Source organism: Necator americanus, chromosome I, assembly GCF_031761385.1.
Source record: "Necator americanus strain Aroian chromosome I, whole genome shotgun sequence".
In the NCBI taxonomy this organism is placed as follows: Eukaryota; Metazoa; Nematoda; class Chromadorea; order Rhabditida; family Ancylostomatidae; genus Necator; species Necator americanus.
The window spans coordinates 33,460,471-33,482,681 of record NC_087371.1 but is presented as its reverse complement, the minus strand read 5'-3'; the positions used below and the strand labels follow the sequence as shown (position 1 = coordinate 33,482,681).

Below are 22,211 nucleotides of genomic sequence, written 5' to 3'. Positions count from 1 at the left end.
ATTGAACTTCAAAAACATCCGAACTGTTGAATTTGAACTTGAAACCATCTATTGCTCAGGAGTTGCAGAAATTGTTCCAGAAATAAAATAGCAAACAGAAGCCGATTGTGAACGCTGACGTCTTGTAGTTCGCTGATCCGTCAGTAAAAGGGCTATACTTATATTGTTTATCGATTTTTGAAGCTTGGATAAATGGACGGCAAGCAGTTTGATATAAAACATAATGGAGACGACTTTTGAAGATCAGATAGAGAGTAACCATTTATTTTTTTAGTGGGAAAACTGTAACAGTTCCGTTATAAGTTGTCAGAAAGAATTTTGCGAAGTCTATGCAGCTTGCTTGGATTCCTCGCCAAGGCTGCATATCTGTTCAAATTCAAAGTTCAAAGTTCTATGAGTTCATTGCTTTAGCATTGTTTTAGAAGAGTAATACACTTTTTTTTGAACAAGGTTAAATTCATTTGAAGATTTTCTAACATGCTCTGTGATTCTCCCGCTATTACCACTCAACTAAGCTCAACATATCTCAGACATCATAAATGGTTCTACATATCTCACGTACATAGAAATTGTGTTCCATGGCTCTCACAGGATTTCTGTTTTGGTAATTTTTGAGCAGTTTTTTTTTACAAGGCTGTAGGAAGACTTCTGTCATTTGAGATGTTTTTGCACATTATTTGTTTTGTGATAGATAACATCCTTCTCTTTTAATGGAATGCGAAGTGTCAACAATATAGCAGTTGTCGTTAACGTGCCAGAGCCATGAATGTATTGGTCGTTTTTACAGCACCACATTTTAGGAGATAGTTAAAGTATTATCGTACTGAAAAAAAGACCGGTTATTTCCTGTGGTTTCCGGAAGAATAAAGTACTGAAATAGAGTTGTGAGTAATAATACTTACGAAATTTTAATAGTAAGGGAATTTTAGGTGAGATTTTGCATGATATTCCATCATACTTATCGAACACTCATCATTCTATGCACAAGTGAGAATAGGAAACTGTTATGTAGAAATAAGAGAACTGCAATGAGATAATGTCGAGATTTATAGTACAAATAACACCTACTTTGAATCGCAAGACTTTCACATTGAGGGGAAATTAACAGGCAAGAAAAAGAGTGCAGTGTTAAAGGCAGCATACCACGAATCTGGGGTGGTACGGATTTCAGGTGGAGTATTTGTATACGGCATAGTACATTATGGAGAGGGGAGTGATTCCGTCCACCTCTTCCTAATTCCCATAAAAAACGGGCAGGAAGGCTACGGCTTCAGGCGTTCTGGCGCACCATTTTCTACAGGGAGTTCGACTGGAGCGCGCCAGCCTTGTGCGGTGCCGCATCTTCCGGGCCGTTTTTTACGGCAATTAGGAAGAAATGGACGGAATCACCTCCCTCTTCGTAGTCTCCCATCCCGTATACGAATACTCCACCTGAAATCTGCACCACCTCAGATTCGTGGGGTGATGCCTTTAAAGATAGGCATCAGATCATGTAGTATGATTTATGGCCACAAATTCGGTGTCAGTGTTTTCAAGTTCGCTACTTATGGTTACACATATGGGCCATGGATTAGAAATCTGATTTCTATCTGTTTTCAGTGACTCTGCCTATACTAAATGTAATCACGTTTGCTAGAGGAACCATTGTGAATGATTGAGATACGTGAACAGTTGATTAGTGGCAAAGATTTTATTTGAAATCGTTAGGAAAAGACTAATTATTGTTTTACACTTTCATAGTTCCTGTCACCACCCTTGATTCAATTCCACAGTGGTTATCTCCACGAAGGAACCGGACATAGCCTAAATTCGGGGTTTGTTTTTTAAATTGAGTTTTAGTTACAGAATGTTAACCATTGGAAAGGGGACAGTTGCACATACCTTCGTCTCCCCAGTCATTGTTCCAGGAATTAGCAATCAACCAATATTTTAGTCCATCCTGCACACCCCAACCAATAATTTTGACTGCATGAGCCCCATTCGGCTGAATTCCATTACTCTAAAATTATGACTGTTCGATCTATTTTGAATTTTATAGCACTGTAGCATTTTACTAAGTTTTAAAATGACGGGTAGGAAGGAATAACAAAAACAAATCTGCATTTCATACAGATTTCCTATAGCTTTCTAGGATTTGAACAGGAGGTAACAAAAATGTTTTCTTATAAATTTTGTTTTGTTACAAATACAAACCACATATACTCCATTCTTATAAATTGCGAAGTCAGCAAACACGCTGAATATTCCCACAACAGGTCCATTTGTGAAGATTTCTTGCATGATTCGTGTCTCATTGTTAGGGAGACTGTATGCATCATTCCCTAGAATTGGTAACTCGAAGAGAAAATTCAGATCTGTGCTTTGGAGAGCGCTTATATATACACATTATATATATATATATATATATATATAAACGTCTTATATAAACGTCTTATGAACTACCGCGCATTTAAGGGTGCTTCTTGCCTGCTAGTGGTGGCCCCGCTCCAACTAAAGTCATGCGTCTGAGTATACGCTCTGGAGGCGTGTGTGAGCTACATAGTTTACACTGTTATACGGCTCATGTTCCGCAAGCATTGCAAAAAAAAAGTGCTGTTCTCCAGTACAGAGACTACACTCTCATATGTCAAACTCCTGAGATGAACACGAAGTTTTTGGCAACAAACATCCTTTCATACGCTGAACTGCAAGATGCTGTCAGGTAAACTCTGACAACCGGCTCCGTACGTCAGAGGACGAGAGATCTCCGTGAGGAATTAAGGCGAACGTACAACCAATTCAACTTTTGGAGGAGTTCTGTTATTTGGGCTGTATTCAGCAAAGATTCGCCTAAGCTATTTCAGCATTTAACTCATTGATGAAGCGGTGGTCGAGCACCATCGCCAACGAAATTATGATGCGAGTCCACCTATCTGCAATTCGTTCCATCAAGATGTAAGGATCGGAAGCATACGAAACACAGTCTTCGGTGATTGAAAAGTACGACTTTGTTTTTGAAATTAAGTTTTTGATATGAAAAATCCATTTCATGATGCTGAACTGCGATTCACTATTGCGTTGGCGTTTAGTTCGAGTAAGACAACCCGCTCCCTCCAAACTGCTACCATATCTGCAGACGCCACTTGCTACATAGCAGGAACTATCAAAGGATGAAGGACCTCCAACAGGAATCAAGCTGAACGAAGAATCAACTGAACTTGCGGAAGAATTCTTTTATGTGGGCTGCATGTTAAAAAATGACGGCAGTTGCGAGAGAGGTATTCAGTAAAGATGCGCTGAGTCCAGTTCTGCATTCGACGCTTCAACGAAAATCCTATTTTTGACTCTCCTTCCCAACGAAGTAAGCTACGAGACTACGGATCTCTTATTCCCTAAGGGGAGGGGATAGAGTATGCTTAGTCTGATGTTTGGCTACGTTTGGCCGGTGATGTCACGTAATGAAGAACTGTATTTAGAAGTGTTGTATCGGCGGATAGCGCCAGGAAAACACCAACATCTTGTCAAGTTTCTAAAGTGATCACAAAAACCCGTCTTTGCTACTACGGTCAGATATTGAGGAGAACATCAGGTCGTTGTGTCTCGATACTCTTGAGGATGCCGCCAGAGCTAAACTTTAAAGGGCCATCTAGACGTAGAAGAAAGTTTAAACGAAGTTTTGGAGGAAGATCTTCCTGAAGGAACTTGGCAGAGGCAGGAAGTTCATGTGAGGCTCAATGATTCCTAGATTATGAAATAGAGAAAGATGGAGGGATCCTATGCGAGTTTCACTGAAGAGTCGAGCGGGGCTCACATGTGTTCAAAGACGTCTCACTTCGGAGAATATGCGGATAATTCCCATTAAGACACATCAACATGCTCTTGGCGTTTAAGTCATTCATGTAAGTCATGACGTTACCCAACTATTCGTCGATACACCATATCTTGTTCAGGAGAATGTCCAGTTTGGTGAAATAGTGGTGCATGTGAGTAAATTAAGTAAACCTTTCACCTTAAAGAAACCTAAACATAAACAAACATAAAGAAACCTCTCCTATGTTCTGAGATTAGAGCTTATTCTTGTTCATCCTTCTCCAAACAACAGAAGCCAGAATGTGCAGTTGTTGATCTACGTAGACAGTAATAGATTTACATTTATTTGTGCAGTTGACAACCTATGTGTCACTCGAACACGCTTCTAGTTCTGCTACAGCTTCTTTAACTCACCGTAAATTTTATCGTCTTTGTAGGCCACATTATATTTTAGTTGACACATTTTCCGACATTTTGGAGTGGGCCAAAGCTCTTTTGGACAAGGTCCGAAGTATTTCTGGTTTTGGTGGCGACCGCATGGATAGAAAGCGTATGGTTTGCACACGTTCTTTAGAAAAAAAAATTGTCGTAAGGTCACATTTAGTCTATGTTCGTTCAGCTCGATAATTTCGTGAACTTATAAACGTACTGGCTCTCTGAAAGGTCCTCCAGTGCATACACCATTGTCTATCGCGAAAAAGAACGCCGCAAACGGTCTACCTCCATCGCATCTACATAAAAAATTGTTCATATAGGATGGAGTTTTAGTCCAATGTTTTTATTACCCCATTCCACAATTCCAGCAACATGATAGAATATCCGTATCAGAAGCCCATGACTTAAAATATGGATTATAAATAACTGTTCTGCTGAACGTCCTGAAAATCTGCAGAAATACGTCTGAAATATTAGGAACCTGTATTGTGCCGTTCGACTGTATGCATAAACGATCTGACATTACCGACGCCGCTGAGACTGCCCAACATGATCCTGAAAAAACTCGCGAACTGTGTTTAAATATTCAATACTACTCAGGCATGTGGAGCTGAGGTGATTAGTTCACATTATAGAGTTTAAAAACAGAAAAACAGTCTGAAACGGGGGGGGGGGGGGCACTATTAAGAAGAATCCATTCCTGAGTCGAACTTGAGATTGAGATTGGACACGTATCTAAACGCCAATCCCACCAATATTTAAGAAAAGTCAATTAAGCAGAATCCATTTCTGATCATCAGATCGCGTAAGGAGGAAGAGGTTACAGGTTTCGATTTACGCAGATAACTTCACATACATATCATCTACTCCAACGACAAGTATGGAGTAAGGAATCTAACAATCACGTTAAATTGAAGATTGAGATCGCACACGTATCTAAACGCCAATCGTAAGAATATTTAAGAAAAGTCCTTTAGTAAAATGCTAATGTTTGAGAGATAAAACTAGCGACGAAATAGCTGTGGAAATTTTGCTTTCATACTCGTTCGTACTGACGTGTGTACTTATTTTGACACGTGCGACAGCGTCGCGTCCACTGCAAGTCGAGTTCTTTCCCTCTCACTAGCATGTTTCCTGCGCGAGGAGTTGCCGTGTGGTCACTCAGATCATTAGTATCTCTGCCTGCTCAACATGATTTATCAACGTACCACAATTGGACTGATCGCGAATTGTCCTTATTGATGTGCAGTTTGGCCATTTTTCCCTTGCGTCGAAACTGAAATTCGAAGGATGCAATAATTCTCCCAATTCTATCGCACGTCTGCGCAAAATTTTTAGTTTTCATTGCATTTACGTTTCTGGAAGATTGATGTTTAGATCTACGTCCTTCACCACATAATTTTGGTTCGGCATCGTCATAAACTCAGATCTCATCACAGCTTTGGCATACTGTTCAACCAGCGGGGAATATTCAGCCTGCAGTAAGTCTTTAGTAACCTTTAAATGTGTTTTTTTTAAAGAAAAATACGAATCACAAATACTTCACAGAAGTCATCCGTACTATCATGTTTCACATAAGAAAAGCTTTGAACTCCATCCATACCTTGTAGAATGATTGATGCTGATTAACGTAGTCAACGTAGGCTTGTCCTGTCAGTTTTGTGGCATATTCCGGCACTGGTCGGGCCAAGTACTCCTCTTAATGTTCACCGATTTTCCAAAAGTCGACAATTTTTTGAAAGTTTTTATGAAAAGAATGTCTTACCTACTGTTAGTGACTTCACTGTAGAAGCGATAAGCAATAGGGTAATGATGGTTATCATCTAAATGTTCTATGTGTGTTTCACATTCAAAATAAATCATCTTTTTTCGATTTTTGGCATTGATTTTTTTGAAAGGATATCGCCTAGAAATAGCGAATCTCAAGAGGAACATTCGGAATAATAAGGACTTTCGATATCTTCTCACATACTGTGAACTTTTTTCCGTGGTAAATTGAATTCAGAGAATGCTATATGCAAATGATTCAGGAAAAATTCGCAACATATACATACAATACATTTAAAAAAATGGTGTGATAAAACTAGCACTTACGCTTCTCTTGAATGTTAGGTTTTGGAGGGAAAGTGAAGAGAAATGAACGAGTAGTTTTGCACGTGTTTACAGCGCTGAGATTGTTTAATTGTGGTTTTATCAAAGAAATTCTCTGACGTGCAAAAAGATTATTATCTAGCAGAGACAATAGTGGAATGAACCAGTCTGGGTAGCTGCCTTATCAATGAACTTTTTTCCAATTAAACTCGGAATTCATCCGCCCTTATTGGTGGGGTGGAAGAGTGAAAATGAGAGGGATGCAACCTTGGTCGACAACATTGTTGTTTTCTATTTTGATCCAGTGTGATGACGAAGAAAGTAAACGATCTCAGTAGCAATGGTGTCGTGTGAGTCTGTGAACCAATTCTGCTTCTTTTCTACTCCTTTACCCATCATTTCAAACGATTGAGCATCCTGAAGACCTTAGCTGAATACTGCCCGTCCGTTCTTCTAGCACTGCTGCCGTTGCTCTACAAAGGCAAGCCGACTGAGATTCCAAATTTCTCTCCGAAGAGTGCTCCTCTGATGTTCAGCATCACTATTATAAATTCGAGATTGCCCGTTTGTTGGATATGATTCGGTTCATCGATGAAGTTTTTAATATTCGTTTGCTTGCTTAGGAAGTTAGGTTGCATGTATCTTTGACTTTCTTGGTTTGAACAGAGTGACTAGGCTGAAAAGTTAACCGAAAAAAGTACCATTAACAATCTTGCTTCTGTGCTCCTTCTAAAGCAGTAGAAATGAATTCCTAGGCAAACATTCATGCTAAATCAAGCTTTTGCACTTCTATCAGCTTGATTAGTTCGTGCCAATCATTTATTAATTTGTCTTAATATCTATTTCTATCCAAGTATCTCCCTTACTAGAAGGATCACAGCTGGTCAGTCGCGAAGCTACGTGGCGCGTTCCCGGGTGGCGGATAGGGGGCTAATCGCGAACCAAATTCGACCTTGCGCTTGCCCAGAGATGCGGTTGGATTCAGGGGATGGACTCCCTGTTTCTGCAGTGCCAGGATCGGCTCATAATGCTACCGTATCCCGCATGTCGTTCCGGCCAAAAGCCTACAATCCAGTGACTGGGAGGTGCAAGGGAGGCAGTTTGGAGTCAAAACAACAAAAAAGCTCCACATGTCCACTCCGGGAGAACGCAACGTTCTTCCAAAAACTCATAGGACTGGAGACTTGCAATCTGCTCATGGGTTTTAAAATTTTACGCAGGTCATAGTAATAGAAAAGGGTCTCCTGATTTTTGGGGAAAGCCTGATAAGGTAGAGTCAAGAAAGACGGCGTTGCAGGAGTCATCTATGTTACCAAAACGGAAAAGGACTAAGATGACGATCTGTACCCAAAACGCACGTACGCTTGCATCGGAAGCGACCACCGAAGATCTGATGATGCAAACCAAGAAGATTAAGTACGATGTCATCGGACTGACCGAGACGAGACGACGCCACCCTCTCAACGCCGTATATGAAAGTGGAGAAGAACTGTTCTTAGAAAAATGCAACATTAAAGTAGTTGGTTGAGTTGAAGTCCTCGTCAACACGAGTATGTCAAAGAACATCGACCTTTTCGAACAACTTACGACCCGAATCGCACGCCTGCTGGCGTCTTATGAGAACATGTGGTCCGACATTAGCTTAGACTATCTTCGTTGCTACATACAACAACAAACTACAAAAAAAGAAAAAGTCGAAGCTTTCTAGATGGACTTGGAGAAGATCTACCAAGAAGACCATGCCTTCTGCAAGGTCATAATTGGTGATTTCAACCCCAAAATTAGCCCGAGAAGAACACCTGAGGAACTTCACATCAAGACTCACGGCCTAATAAGGAATTAACAGGGGGAGAGGCTTTTCGAGCTCATCATGATGACTGAGACCATCCAACCATGGAACTCGCAATTCCGGAAGCCCTCCTCTCTACGTGGGACGTGGGAGTCACTCAGTGGAGGGTACCGTAACGAAATAGACAACATCGTTGTCAGCGAAAGGTTCTGCCTGATGGATATCGCTGTTGTGCCAATGTTCTTCACGAGATAGGACCACTGCCTCCTCCGAGGAAGATTTTTCTTCACAAGGAGAGAAGAGAAAACCGCCAAGTTCAGAGAGCGAATTCCCAGAACTAGCATTAATTGGGATCTCTTCGCTATGCTAGCTGGCTTTTGGGAAGATTCTGCAACGGATAACATCGACGAGGAATTCAAGCTCTTGTTGTCTGTCAGCAGAAGTTATTACATTGTCATTACATTGTCTCTTCTTTTTGATCTTTTCTGCAGTCATCTTATGTTTTGTTTCAATAAAATATTTATAATAACAATTGATATAAGTAGTAATTTTTATTGTGGATGATATTTGGCTGAAACCTGCAGTATTCAGTTTTCCTTACTCCACCGTTCAAAACCTGAATGGGAAGCAACGAGATTAGACATAGTAGGATTTTTGATGATGCTATAGGGGGCACTAAATACAGCTACTTTCCTATACAAGTTTGAGCTGTAATTTTTCTTTAAAAGATCGTATTTGAAGAAAAAGTTTTCCAAGTCTATCCAGGAATTCTATCTCTCATTAGATAGAAAAGTTAGTCTTTTTAAACGATAATTACGCAGCATTTGATATGTAGCTGACGTGTAACCAAGTCTCAGACAACTATGAAAAAGGTTTTTCTAAAATGTTAATTGCGACTGCCATTTTAAAATAGATAAACACAACACTGCAGAGGTATAAATTTCCTTTCACCATCAGTAACGATTTCCCACTTTGTATTTGCTAACACATAAAAAAACACTGACTTGATCATCGGCTGGCCCCCGCAAGTCATTGTAAAGGCCAATACGCGTTCCAAAACCTCAACGATTATGAATTCCAGTAAAACGTGTTGGCGCATCCCGAGTGGATTGATACGCCAGTGACTTTATCCTTTTTATTTGCTAACAGGCAACGTTCTGTTCTATTTTGGTAATCAGTGGAAAAAGACGAAGATAAGAGATATTCATCAGAAAACATGACTACGTGTTTGATTGCATGCCAGTCTATAACTTCAGAAAACGTACACTGAGACGTAGAAGCAAGGTCATACGTGGTGATTGGACACCACCCCCTCAAAATCAAACCACCTCCCCATTCTTCTTTCTCAACGTTGCTGCGACAGCTCTCTCTTGCTGCCAATTCATTATATAGAAAATTTCGTCTGTTCCAAAAAAGTAAAATCGAAAACTAGCCGAGGAACAAATGAGAAAATGTGAAAATGGGCAGCTGACAGAAGCGAAGAAATACCAAGTAGTAGAAGGAGCAAATTTGCTGAATTGTTGTTAAAATATTGGTATTAAAATACTTTTGCTTTTATCCTACTCTATTTTTATTCTGAAGTCCATTACCTCCAAATACTGATCAAAGGACACAATATTACGAAAAAAGAGAACGGTCAGGTGCATAGGTCGAGTTACAGAAGAATGACGAAAAAGACAGAAAAAAATTAACATTTTGTTTCGACAATATGACAATGGGTGACGTAGGTTTGAAACCCCGACTACAAAAGAGGTAGAGACGTGAAGCAACTTTTAAAAGAAAAGAAAGAGGTGCACTTAATAGGAATCTAGACCAAGGAAGCTCAGAATCTGTGCTCATTGTTAGGTATGGAAGATCGCCAATAGCTTTTTGATAAGAATACCAAGAAAAATGTTCAAGGTGATTTTTCAGAGAAAAGGGTTTCCTTACAAAACAATCATACCATTATTTTTACAATCTCCTTGTTTTTCTTTAAAAATTTAGATGGAAATGGTGTAATTGTTCTTATCATTTTCCCATGAAACATTTGAGAAAAGTAGAAGCCTCAAAAATCGTTCAATATAGTATCTGACGGAGGAAGTCTCAGCTACAAAATACTGGAAGATGATATGATTGGCACTAAGTTACTCCGAATTAATGAATTTCATTCAGAATCACACACTTCTCAAGGAGCGAGCAAGAATTGTAAAAAATTTTAGCAAGTTTTCCCATCTTAGAAAAACGCGACACTTTTTCGAAAAAATCACTCATATATCCGGATAGAGGGACTAAGAAAACTTTAACATACAAAATTTCTCTTTTCCGGACGGTCTGGTTCTCTCAAAAATTAGATTGGAAAAATCGAGGAAAAGTAGAAAAATTTTAACTTTGTTCCATCTGAATTCCAAAAAGACCAAAAAGTGAGAGGAAACAACGATATGGTTGTTTTGTAAAGCAGAGCTTCTTCTCTGAAAAACCACGTGAAATCTTTCTTTAGGTCCTCCTATCAATAAATTATTTACGATCTGTCAGATCTAACAATGTGCACAGAATCTAATGGGTCACTCAAATTCACATATCCCAATTCCAGACAAAATTTAATGCATGACCAATTTTTCTGTCAAGGAACGCACGAAGGACTGTGTCGACGACGAAGAGGAAAAAAAAACGCATTTTTCGAACTCACGTTCCTTATGTTACAGTTCTTCGTTGTGAAAAGCACGAGGCAACTATGCGACAGTAGTGAGGAGCCTGATACGAAGATTTTTCGCGGTATATCAGCAATGCGAGGAAAAACGTTAAAACAGGAAACAACGTTGCGATGTAGTTGTTTCTAACAACTACTGAAGCTAACAGTATTTGATGATTAGGTAATTTTCAAAATATTCATTTTCAAGAAATGAATTCCTGTGGTGATGAAAAATAGAACCGATCGTCATTAAAATCATCAGAATCGTTTCCCAAATAAGTGTTTTGTAGAAAAAAAATCCACAAAAGGGTAGGTGAACATTTCGGAAAAGTAAATAAAAGAGTTGAACTTTCAAATGTAATTCTTTTTAATATCTTACTGACCCTTAATCACTACTGATTCACAATGCATATACATAGGCCTACAATTTTTGATGGTACTTAAACCGTCGGCGATCGTTATTGCGATAGCCTTATCTATTAATTTTTTTTAGCGTTCCTTTTGAGGTCACAAGACATTCAACAATGTGCTTTGCGGCTTCTACATTGTTCTGCCCTGGATAGTATCCTGCATACTCACAGCTGGGAAAAATTCCACTTTATCTTGCTTATTCTTGATCCTCAGACAGCAAAAGAAAGCTTCAACAAAACTCTGGAGTACCAATTTTTAGGTTAAGAAACCCTGAAGAAAAAAGCTGTGTTGGGTTTTCTCCTTTGAAAATATACGGGCAACACCTTCATTCATTTACAATGCTGCTAATTCTTGCCTTAATTGTTACATCTTCAGCTAAATTAGACCTTAGTGGTAAGTCAGTTAGTGGTGTCCATACAACCCAACTACTCACCCTTATCCGCACCGATTGCAGCTGAACTTCCAATCGAGGAAGCAGAAAAACTCAGCGGCAAGGATCTTGTCGAATATTTGCGCAGACATCAGACGTTATTCCAAGTATGTACCATTCCTGTTTTGATCTATGTCTATTTTTTAAAGACTCCTACTACTTTCCTTCTTTAGGTGAAAGATTCTGAGGATAAAGATCATGAAGTGATGGATGAGGAATATCTGAAGATACCCGATGGAATGTATCGGAAAGCGATAAAGCTTGATGAGAATGAAGAGATTCCCGACAGGTATGCGAAAGGTGTTTGCTGGGACTATTTCTTACATATCCGTAAAAAGTTGTCCAAGAAAAAACAAATGATTTCTAAAGGACTTTTTCTAGAGGGGACGTTTATGAAGATATCATAGCACTAGATTAAGATTTTTTCATAATATTTAAGGTTTGATGCTCGTGATAAATGGCCTCAATGTGCGCATCTAATAGGCGATATACGCGACCAGACGAAATGCGGTGAGAGAATCAAAATTTTTGAGGCTGAATAGTTTCTAGCCTTTGTATTTTATGAGTGTGGTTAAAGATTTTTTTAACTAGATTTTACTAGTCTAAGCCATATTTCCAGGTTCTTGTTGGGCGGTTTCTGCTGCAGAAGTAATGACAGACAGAGCGTGCGTACAATCAGGAGGAAGAATTAAGGTTTTCGAGAACTTTCGAGAACATTTCTCATAGAATTCAAATATTACCCGGCCATCTGAGCAGTATTGTTAAGAGAAAGGTCAGGGTCAAGAAATGAGGGATTTTCACTGGGAAAGAATATCTGATCTAATTGATCTTTACGGAACTCTGCGTGTAATGTGTGTTTACACATACTTTAATGTTTATTGTACACATAGTAGGGTCAAAACGACATGAAGCGCCGAGAAGATGCGTAAGTGGTTGCGTTCGAAGAGGTACAGTAGTGTGTGGCGGTTATAATCTATCGAGGATCCATGCTAAAATCATTCCTCGCTATAGTTCACGATAGGCCCATCTCGATTCCAACCGCTATCTCCACCCCGTCGCTTCGAGCGCAGCAGCTTACGCAACTATACCGTGCTTCACGTCCTTTTGACCATGCTATACATATACATACATATATAATTTCAAAATCTAGCTTCCTAAACTTCTATACTTCCCTAGATGTTAGCTAGTTCGTATTGTAAAATTTCACTAATGGAACTAATGTGCAAAGAGCTTAAAGCGTGGGACAATTCAGCTTGTTACGAAAATCCACTTTCATCTGGCGTTCTCATCGTCGTTTTGGTGTTGAATATTTCAATATTACCTCGAAGACAAAAGTAGTTAATAATCCAATTTCAAAAAATACTGCCAGAAAAGTTTCTTTACCTTAGGTACATCTCTCCGACACTGAAATTCTCTCGTGTTGTGGGAAATTTTGCGGTTATGGGTAAGAATTTTACAGCTCCTTTCAGTACAGTAGGATCAGTAGTTCTTCGAAAGAAGACGAAAAAGACGCGGATTCGATCTTCGTTATAAGATCTATACATCAACAGATTCGTGAGCGCAAGCTCTACTGATTGAATGTAATTAAAACTTTTAAGACCTATCAAGGAAACAATTTTTGAAAAAAAATTACCTGGAGGTACATATTAACAAGGCTGATTCCGAGATAATTGCGCCGCAAGGATTTATGATTCCGGAGGTGAACATATTTTTCGGAAAGTGAAATGATGGTAACATATTCGTAATCTACATAATACTGCGAGCAATTCGATAGCTTTTACAGCTATAATTCCACGACAATGGAGATTTTCTAAAATTGACTAAAGCGACATGTTTCAACTCCAGGAGCGACCAACATTACCAACTTAAAAATTATCTTCTCACAAAATCTGCAGGAAACTATTTGTTGTAGAAAGACCTTGTCTTTGAATTTTCCAGCTCAACAGGATTTTGTATTTTTTGCAGCTAATTTCAGTATTTTGCATTTCTTACTCTGATTTCTGGCAGTTCGTAAATCGCCAACAAATTAGATTTGCCATCTGCCGGCACAACACAGTAGAAAGCAGTTTTTGTCCTGTGATTTGTTCCGATTTTTTCTATAATATGTCTCAGCTGCGGTCAGTTTTGAACTTGCAAAGATATAGAACTTCTCATGCTTTTTACAGAAGGCTTATTTTTTGCGATTTATTGGAAGTTTTCCCAAATATCGAGTGGATATTTTTAATCAGGAGGGATCTACTAGATGACGTTGATTTCAAAAAAGTCTGTATCTTTTCAATTTTCATCACAAACTACTTCAGTCTCTATGGAAAGTTATTGTCATCTAGGCCCACCGACCTAGGAGATACCTTAGGACAGACATGGAGCTACGGCTGTGTTACCGCTTTGATTGAATTGCATTTACATTTGAAAAGAATAGAATAAGTACAGAGAAGAATCTTACACCTGCAGAGCGATATTCTTCAGAGTTGTCCGTTTTCTTCCTTTCTTATTCACTTTATTTTTTTTTGGTTTTACCTGCATTCTTCGCTCTTCGAAATTGATGTAAAGTCAAAGAAATAATTATGTTTAAACAAATCTTTCTACGATGACTGGAATGGAGAAAACGAATGACGAAGAAAAATGAAGAATCACTGAAGCATAAATCTGAATAGAACTATCAAAGTGAGGATTCAAAATTCAGTTACGGATCGGGAGCTTAATAAGACAGAACCCCAGTTCCATTAGCAGAATCTTCAATTTCAAGCGTTTGCAAAGAGTTTTCTACAATTTCCAAGAATAAAGCATACTATCTCGAAAAATCTCGTTTTGTTAAAAGAACACTCTTCTCCGTAGTTATTCCATTGTTTTCAAATGTAGTAATCAATGCGGTAAAACAGCCGTAGCTCGACGTGTGCCCTAAGGTATCTGGTGTCTGGTTGGTCGGTGTGCCTAGATGACAATAACTTTCCATAGAGGCTGAAGTAGCTTGTTATGAAAATTTGAAAATTACAGAATTTTTCAAAATCAACGTCATCCAATAGATCTCTTTCTTCTGATTAAACATATCCACTCGATATTTGAAGAAGCTTTCAATAAATCGAAAAAATAAGCTTTCTGTAAAAGCCATGAAAAGTTCTGTACATTTGCAGGCTTGGCAGGTTCAAAACTGACCGCAGCTGAGACACATCATAGAAAAAATCGGAACCAATCACAGGACAAAGACTGCTCTATTGTATTGTGCCGGCAGATAGCAAACTTAATTTGTTGGCGATTTACGAATTGACAGAAATCAAAGTAAGAAATGCAAAATTCTGGAATTATAACTTTAGCTCCAAGAAACACGAAATTCTGTTGAGCTGGAAAATCAAAAGACAAGGTCATTCTACAACAAATAGTTCCCTGCAGATTTTGTGAGAAAATAATTTTTAAGCTGGTAATGTTGGTCGCTCCTAGAGTTGAAACATGTCGCTTTAGTCAATTTTAGAAAATCTCTATTGTCATGGAATTATAGCTGTGAGAGGTATCAAATTGCTCGCAATATTATGTAGATTACGAATATGTTACCATCATTTCACCTTCCGAAAAATATGTTCACCTCCAGAATCACATATCCTTGGGGGCGCAATTATCTCAGAATCAGCCTTGTTAATGTGCACCCGCAGGTAATTTTTTCAAAAAGTGTTTCCTTGATAGGTCTTGAAAGTTTTAATTACATTCAATCGGTAGAACTCGCACTCACGAATCTATTCATGCATAGATCTTATAATAAAGAAGAAATTGAGGCGAGTTATGAAAAAGGCGCGCATCCGCGTCCTTTCTCTTCTTTCGAAGCGATCCAACTGTAGGTTGTGTTCTCAATTTTTTTTCTCGACGGTTATGTTCATATACCGTTTTGTTTAACCATCTCTACACCTATATTACACTGAAACATAAATGAAACCAATATTTCTCATGCTGCCAGATGTCGTGGTGGCTACGCGATGAGAGCATGGAAATATATAATGAGAAATGGAATTTGCACTGGAGGGCATTATGGAAGCAAGGTAAAGTTGTTTTATATTGTTTTATACTATTTTAGCCACAGGTTTAGTGTAGCGGATAGAGGTTCCGCTTCCTGCACGGTCGATTAAAGGTTCGAATCCGCCCTGGTGCTCACCAAAGCTTTCATTCTTCCAGAGTCGATAAATTGGTAACAGACGTGTCTGGGAGGATAAAAACACTGACTTTACACATCCGCTAGCCACCGTTACACGTTCGTAAACCTAAGACGATTCTGAATTGAAGTGAACGTGGGGGCGGTCGTTAGGTACCCGCAGCAGCCGAATAAGTGCCTGCAGAAGTGGCTGCCGGTAGAAGTCCAGAGCAAACATATTTTAGACTGGTTGTGATCACTAAGCTACGCCCATCTATCACCACGTCACTGAGGCCATGTGCAGAGTTTGTATTGCAATAACATGATAGAGTTGACTTCTAGCAAGGTTCGAAGAACAAAAAGGCAATAACGTAGTAACGTAGAAAGTACAAAAAAAAAACATAGAAAACGAAAGTACTAAAAATGAAGCAAAAACGTAGAGAATTTGAACAAAGATAAAACAACATCAGAAAACATAAATGAAACCCAGAAGATAAAGCTTATCGAAAAAAAAAAACTATATGGAAGATGTAGGTATACATATATTTATATTCATACATATTCATATTCATATTCATATTCATACAGATATAGATATATAGATATATCTGTATAAATACAAATATATATCTATATCTTCTGTATGTGTATTTGTATGTGTTTAATGCACGTAAGGTACTGCAATAGTTCGTAGAAGTTTCGATTTGTTTGTTTTACACAAATAAAACACTATTATTTTCTATTTCTGGTATTTCGTGTGCAATCGTTCGATGGATTTCTATACGTAAGATGATCGCTACTCCACACAGAAGCAAAACCAGAGATAGCGTGCTCCTACGAGGCATGTTTCGCATCTCATTAGATCATGAGGGCAGAAGATGGACGATGCGAAGGGCGGGGCACAAGACAAACGCAGCGCAATTAATGAATCCCGCTGCCAGTCGTTTCCCCGAAGGATAGGTTGTCGCGGAGGGTGCGGGTACCTAACGATACGCACCCCGTGGGGGCGCATCTCAAACGATCTGATTAATGTCAGAAACTTTATCCTTTCTCCTTTATTTTAGCCACCTATCCATACAATAATGTATTTAGGGTGTTTGCAAACCTTATGCTTTCCACCCGTGTGGTGTTCATAAAGATCAGAAGTTCTACGGTCCATGTCCAAAAATATCTTATGAAACACCGCAGTGTAGACACTCCTGTCAACGTGGTTACGTTAAACAGTATCAAAAGGATAAGGTTTACGGTAGGAACGATGCACATTAGAAAACAGTTCGTCACTTTTCCCCTACTTATCAAAAATCACGGTTATTTTTTAAAATATTCCAGCAAAGGATGCCTACATGCTTCCGAATGACGAAAAACTTATTAGGAAAGAAATAATGACAAATGGGCCAGTTCAAGGATCTTATGAAACCTACAAGGACTTCAAACTATACGATGGAGGAATTTACGAGGTACGACACTAACTCACAGCTGTTTTTATGAGGTCATGTTCTCAGAGGTCCAAGTTAGGGGGTTTGAAAGCTGTCATGGTCAGAACGAAATGAAGGCAATTGCGTACGTGGTTGCGCTTGAAGCGATGCGGTGGAGCGCAGCGGTTAGGATCGAGTGAGGCCCCCTGCTACTATCGTTTATTGCTGCAGTTCGCGATGGTCCCACCTCGATTCCAACCGCTATCTCCACCGCGCCGCTTCGAGCGCAGTCAGTTAAGCAAATGCATCGGGCTTTATGTCGTTTTATCTTCCCTATATCACGCGCGTGAATAAATGCATGGGCGGATGAATTGTACCGTGACCAGAAGAAGAGCAGTGGTGGCACTTGCGAATGTGGAATAACAAAAACGTACGGTAAAAGGAAGAAAAGGTAATAAAAAACGAGAAAATAATGAGATAGTCAGCGAAAATTATACCAGAAGAAATTTACAACGATACCAAAGTAAATCTCTTGAAATGAGTCTCTCCATTTGCCGTAGCTAATTAAACTCTCATCTAGTTATTTAGAAACGAATTTCGTGTTTTTGTTTTATGTGGATTGTGTTATTCTATTTTCCCCACCATAAATAAAGTTAGTTTGAATATTTTCAAAATGTAGAACTGTTGCGTTAAAAAAGAAAACTATGAAATCTTTCTCCATTATTTATAGTAAAAAAGAAAGAAGAAAAAGTTGCTAGAAAAAAAATTCTGATTTTACAGAAAATGTCACTACCATTAATTTTTGATTAATTTTGATTAATAGACCAGTGAAGGCGAGGAAAGAGAACACCACAAAAAAGTCTGTATTCCAGCTTAAATCGGACATCCAGACCGGTATACGCATAACATAGTACCATTATATACAAGACAGCCAAAGCATAATACAGTAACAAGAGTAATCGTTTTCTTCGTCACGCCATGCGGTTCCATATGATGTCAATTGAGGCTCCGCACCTCATGAAGGTACACATAGTAGCGTCGATCTTACCCTTCTTTATTGTCCACAAGCCGCACGGATCGATTGTAGTCGAAACAACAGCACTTCACCCCGTGTGGGAAGCACGACTGCAAGTAAGAGCGGGACCCTAAAGAAGGGCGACCTAATCTGTGCTCAGGCACCACATAAAGCGTCCAACAGGGTGTCAGAAAAGTTTTGCAAATCTTTGCCTCTTAGAGAATGTTTGTTCTTCTGTTTTTACCAGTATTTTTAAGTTTCTTATAGAACACTAAGCCCCTCTTCGATTTCGCTCCGTAAGATTTTTTAGTCTTTTTCCGTTTTTATTTTTTCGTTTTTTTCACGCGTTCTATCCGAAGATCAAATGTAATTTGAGATGTGACTCTAGAAGAATGCAATTGATTCACAAATCTCAAGTGAACTCTCTTGTCTGGATCTAATCTTTCTATGTCTTTCGTTTTGTGGGCGATAAATATTTTTAGCACAAAGCTGGAGAAAGAAGTGGCGGACATTCCGTTAAAATCATCGGATGGGGAGTAGATAATGGTACAGCCTACTGGCTCATTGCCAACTCCTGGAGCAAAGACTGGGGTGAGAATGGTAAGTAAAGGATTTATTTGACATAGATTTTGTAAGCGAAGAATCTTGTATTCACAGATTTTTCCAAATAAATTAATCAGGACGAAAACCTCAGTTGATAAAGCATGCGCGTGAGGGTAATGGGTGCTTTAAGATTCCAACAAGTTTCACAAAAAAAAGAAACAAAAATGCTTTCTTCAAAGGTTGCAGAAGAAAAATTCTATTGAACATATCGGGCTGCTGATTCGTGAAATGAGATGCATCAGTAAACAAGCAACAACCAAAAAGATTTTTCAAAAAATCCTTGAGTAATCGGAAGAAAGTTACGTAGTCTCCTTGTGATGCATCTTGCTTCTACTTTGTTTTTCCACTCTTCTAGTTGTATTTTTGATTCCTTTCACTACTTTCTTCCCATAAAAAAAATCTTCTTTTCTTTTATAACTATCTTTCAAGAAGTATCTTTTGTGTAATTTAGGGTTTTTCCGTATGGTTCGAGGAAAAAATAATTGCAAACTGGAAGAGATGGTCAATGCAGGAATGATGGATGTGTAAAATTCTCTTGACGAAATGTTCGCTTATCCTATTTCCTATAAACGAAATAAAAAGATTTGCATAAATCTAATTCTTGAATAAGCTGAAAATATGCAACTATATCAACGGACGAGTGAACTCAATTGAGGATTCTCTTAATTCATCATCTCAAGATCTGGGATAGTACGGGTTTCAATTGAGTTATGCGTGCGATACACTGATTTCCCTTACTAGAAGGATCACAGCCGATCAGTGGCGAGGCTACGTGGCGCATTCCTGGGTGGCGGATAGGGGACCAATCGCGGACCAAAAGCGACCTTGCACCTGCCCAGGATTCAGGAGATGGACTCCTTGTTTCTGCTGTGCCAGGATCGGCTCATAATACTACCGTATCCCGCATGTCGGTCCGGTCAAAAGCCTGCAATCAAGTGACTGTGAGGTTCAAGGGAGGCAGTTTGGAGTCGCCTCCAACAAAAAAGCTCCATATGTCTACTCCGGGAGAGCGCAACGCTTTTCCAAAACTCATGGGACTAGAAACTTGCAACTTGCCCGTTTTGAATTTTTATGCAAAACACAGTAATAGAAAAGATTCTCCTGATTCTGGAGGAAAGCCTGGTACGGTAGCGTTAGGAAAGGCGGAATTGCAGGAGTCGTGTAGGCTACCGAAACGGAAAAGGACTAGGATGACGACCTTTACTTATAACGCCCGAACGCATGCATCGGACGCGGCCATACGCTGGGCATGGGAGTCACCCGATGGAGGGTGTCGTAATGAAATTAACTACATCATCGTCAGTAAAAGGTTTTGCCTGACGGATGTCGCTGGTGTACCAAAGTTTTATACGGGATCGGACCATCGCCTTCATCGAGGAAGATTTTCTTTCACACGGAGAGGAGAAAAAGCCGCAAAGTTCACTGAACAAACTCCTAGAACTATCCTCGACTGGGAGCTCTTCGCTTCGCTTGTCGGCTTTTGGGAAGGTACCGTCATGGACAACATCGACGACGAATATGAACGGCTTGTAGAACATCTTAACATCATCTGTACGAGAAAGGCGAAGAGTTTCAAATCCACCAAGAGACGCCTGTCTCCGAAAACTCTAGAGCTGATACGTCTGCGTGGAGCTGCAGGCAACCGAGAACTCATGTCCGACCTCGCAATTCTTTGCAGAGAGGCGATAAAGGAAGACCTCAGAAAGAGAAGAGCAGAAGTGTTGGCTGAAGCTGCAGAGGCGGGACAGAGCATTCATTATGCCCGTCGGAACTTCGCCAATCGTAAAACAACAACAATGCTCTCCGGACCCCAGATAGAACAACTACAGCATCGAGAAGGAGCATGAAAAAGGTCAGTCACGGATTCTACTCGGATCATGGATTCTACTCGGATCTCTTCAACGCCTCTCACCATCTAAGGGAAGATGGACATGTCATTCCAAAGGTCCTCCCTTCCGAAGTTTGACACGCCATCAAGTCGGTGAAGGATCGTACTTCACCAGGTCTCCACAGAATCAAGCCTGAACATCCGAAGTACCTACCGCCAGCGCTCATCAACACACTGGCGAGGCTCTTCACTCGTAATCTGTCAGAATGCAAGGTTTCTAAGCAATAGAAAACCAGCAAGGCCGTGCTGTTCTATAAGAAGGGAAACCCACAAGACATCGGCAACTATCATCCAATCTGCTTACTTTCTGTCATCTACAAGCTCTTCACAAGAGTAATCCTAAACAGGATAGAAAGAACATTAGATGAAGAACAGCCATGCGAGCAAGCAGGGTTTCAAAAAGGGTTCAGTACGATTGACCACGCATACACGCTTTCAAAACTAATAGAAGTATCGCGAGAGTACAAGATGCCGCTGTGTCTCACTTTCATCGACTTGAAGAGAGTCTTCGACTCAGTTGAGACGGAAGCGGTCATGGAAGCCACACACAGAGGTACTTCGTTAGTTGTGTAGCAACTTTTCGACCAAAATTTCCCCGTTCTACAATAATGTCATAATCGAAGTGAAGAGAGGGGTTAGCCAGGGTGATACAATTTCACCCAAAATATTATGTGCCACTCTCGAGAGCGCGATGCGAGGATTGAAATGGAATGACATGGGAGTCAAAGTTGACGGCCGGCATTTACAACAACTTCGTTTCGCTGATGACATCTTTCTAATAAAATTAAGCATCAATCAGGCGGAACGGATGCTGGCCGAATTTGATGAAACGTGTAAAAAAATCGCTCTTCAGCTGAATCTGCGAAAGACGATGCTCATGCACAACAAATGGGTGTCGGATGTCCCATTTACTCTCAACGGAACGAAATTATCCGAATGCACCAGCTACTTTCATCTGTGTCGGGAATTGAACATGATGAACAACCTAATCCCCGAGCTGGGCAGGAGGAGACGAGCGGCTTGGGGAGCGTACAAGAGCATCGAGAATGCAGTAAAGAAGACCACGAACACCTGGCTCCGTGCTCGCCTCTTCAACACCACCGTACTTCCTGCTTTGACCTATGCTTCGGAGACCTGGGCATTTCTCAAGCAGGAGGAAAATGCGATCAGCGTCATAGAACGCGGAGTTGAAACGATGATGCTAGGAGTAACCCGCTTTACGCCCGCGAAGGAAGGGATTCGAAGTTCATTCCTACGTCACCGATCGAAGATCAGAGATGGTGCCGCATATGCCAAGGAAAGCAAAACTATTTGGGCCGGACACGTGATGCGTTTCAACGACAACCGTTGGACCAGAGCCGTGGGCGACGGATACCACGCGACATCAAACGTATCGCAGGAAGACCGCCGAAGCTCTTCACGAAGTTCTTCAAAGAAAAGTACGACGCTCTTCGAGTTCTTCGCGAGAAGAGATGCCACTGAGCAACAGTTAAGCGCGATCGGGAGAATGGAATTATTATTGGTGCCCGCTCGGGCAATTCGATGAACAACGGGAGTACAGGC

General features: G+C 40.0%; 4 protein-coding genes across 5 annotated transcripts; 3 read left to right on the top strand and 1 right to left on the bottom strand.

Annotated features, from left to right (window-relative positions):
• Nucleotides 1-1,726: 1,726 nt before the first annotated feature.
• On the bottom strand, nt 1,727-7,743 carry RB195_007670 (uncharacterized protein; the record flags this gene model as incomplete). Of its 2 annotated transcripts, XM_064181423.1 has the most annotated exons (13): nt 1,727-1,803; nt 1,882-1,999; nt 2,194-2,321; nt 4,204-4,357; nt 4,439-4,520; nt 4,575-4,627; nt 4,706-4,779; nt 5,433-5,500; nt 5,579-5,700; nt 5,828-5,922; nt 5,990-6,047; nt 6,319-6,324; nt 7,678-7,743. In XM_064181423.1, the coding sequence occupies 13 exons, from the start codon at nt 7,741-7,743 to the stop codon at nt 1,727-1,729; spliced, it is 1,101 nt and encodes a 366-aa protein (XP_064038212.1). The 2 variants fall into 2 exon arrangements, with proteins under 2 accessions (XP_064038212.1, XP_064038213.1); XM_064181422.1 differs by lacking the exons at nt 6,319-6,324; nt 7,678-7,743.
• Nucleotides 7,744-11,521: 3,778 nt separating this feature from the next.
• RB195_007669 (uncharacterized protein) lies at nt 11,522-19,288 on the top strand (the record flags this gene model as incomplete). The annotated part of the gene is made up of 11 exons (XM_064181421.1): nt 11,522-11,576; nt 11,638-11,720; nt 11,787-11,902; nt 12,053-12,123; nt 12,233-12,306; nt 13,002-13,057; nt 15,557-15,638; nt 16,820-16,973; nt 17,057-17,184; nt 18,640-18,757; nt 19,212-19,288. The coding sequence occupies 11 exons, from the start codon at nt 11,522-11,524 to the stop codon at nt 19,286-19,288; spliced, it is 1,014 nt and encodes a 337-aa protein (XP_064038211.1).
• Nucleotides 19,289-19,665: 377 nt separating this feature from the next.
• RB195_007668 (uncharacterized protein) lies at nt 19,666-20,607 on the top strand (the record flags this gene model as incomplete). The annotated part of the gene is made up of 1 exon (XM_064181420.1): nt 19,666-20,607. One exon carries the CDS (start codon nt 19,666-19,668, stop codon nt 20,605-20,607), a length of 942 nt encoding a protein of 313 aa, XP_064038210.1.
• A 732-nt stretch (nt 20,608-21,339) lies between these two features.
• RB195_007667 (uncharacterized protein) lies at nt 21,340-22,194 on the top strand (the record flags this gene model as incomplete). Its single annotated transcript, XM_064181419.1, has 1 exon — nt 21,340-22,194. The coding sequence occupies one exon, from the start codon at nt 21,340-21,342 to the stop codon at nt 22,192-22,194; it is 855 nt and encodes a 284-aa protein (XP_064038209.1).
• Between the last annotated feature and the right edge of the window lie 17 nt (nt 22,195-22,211).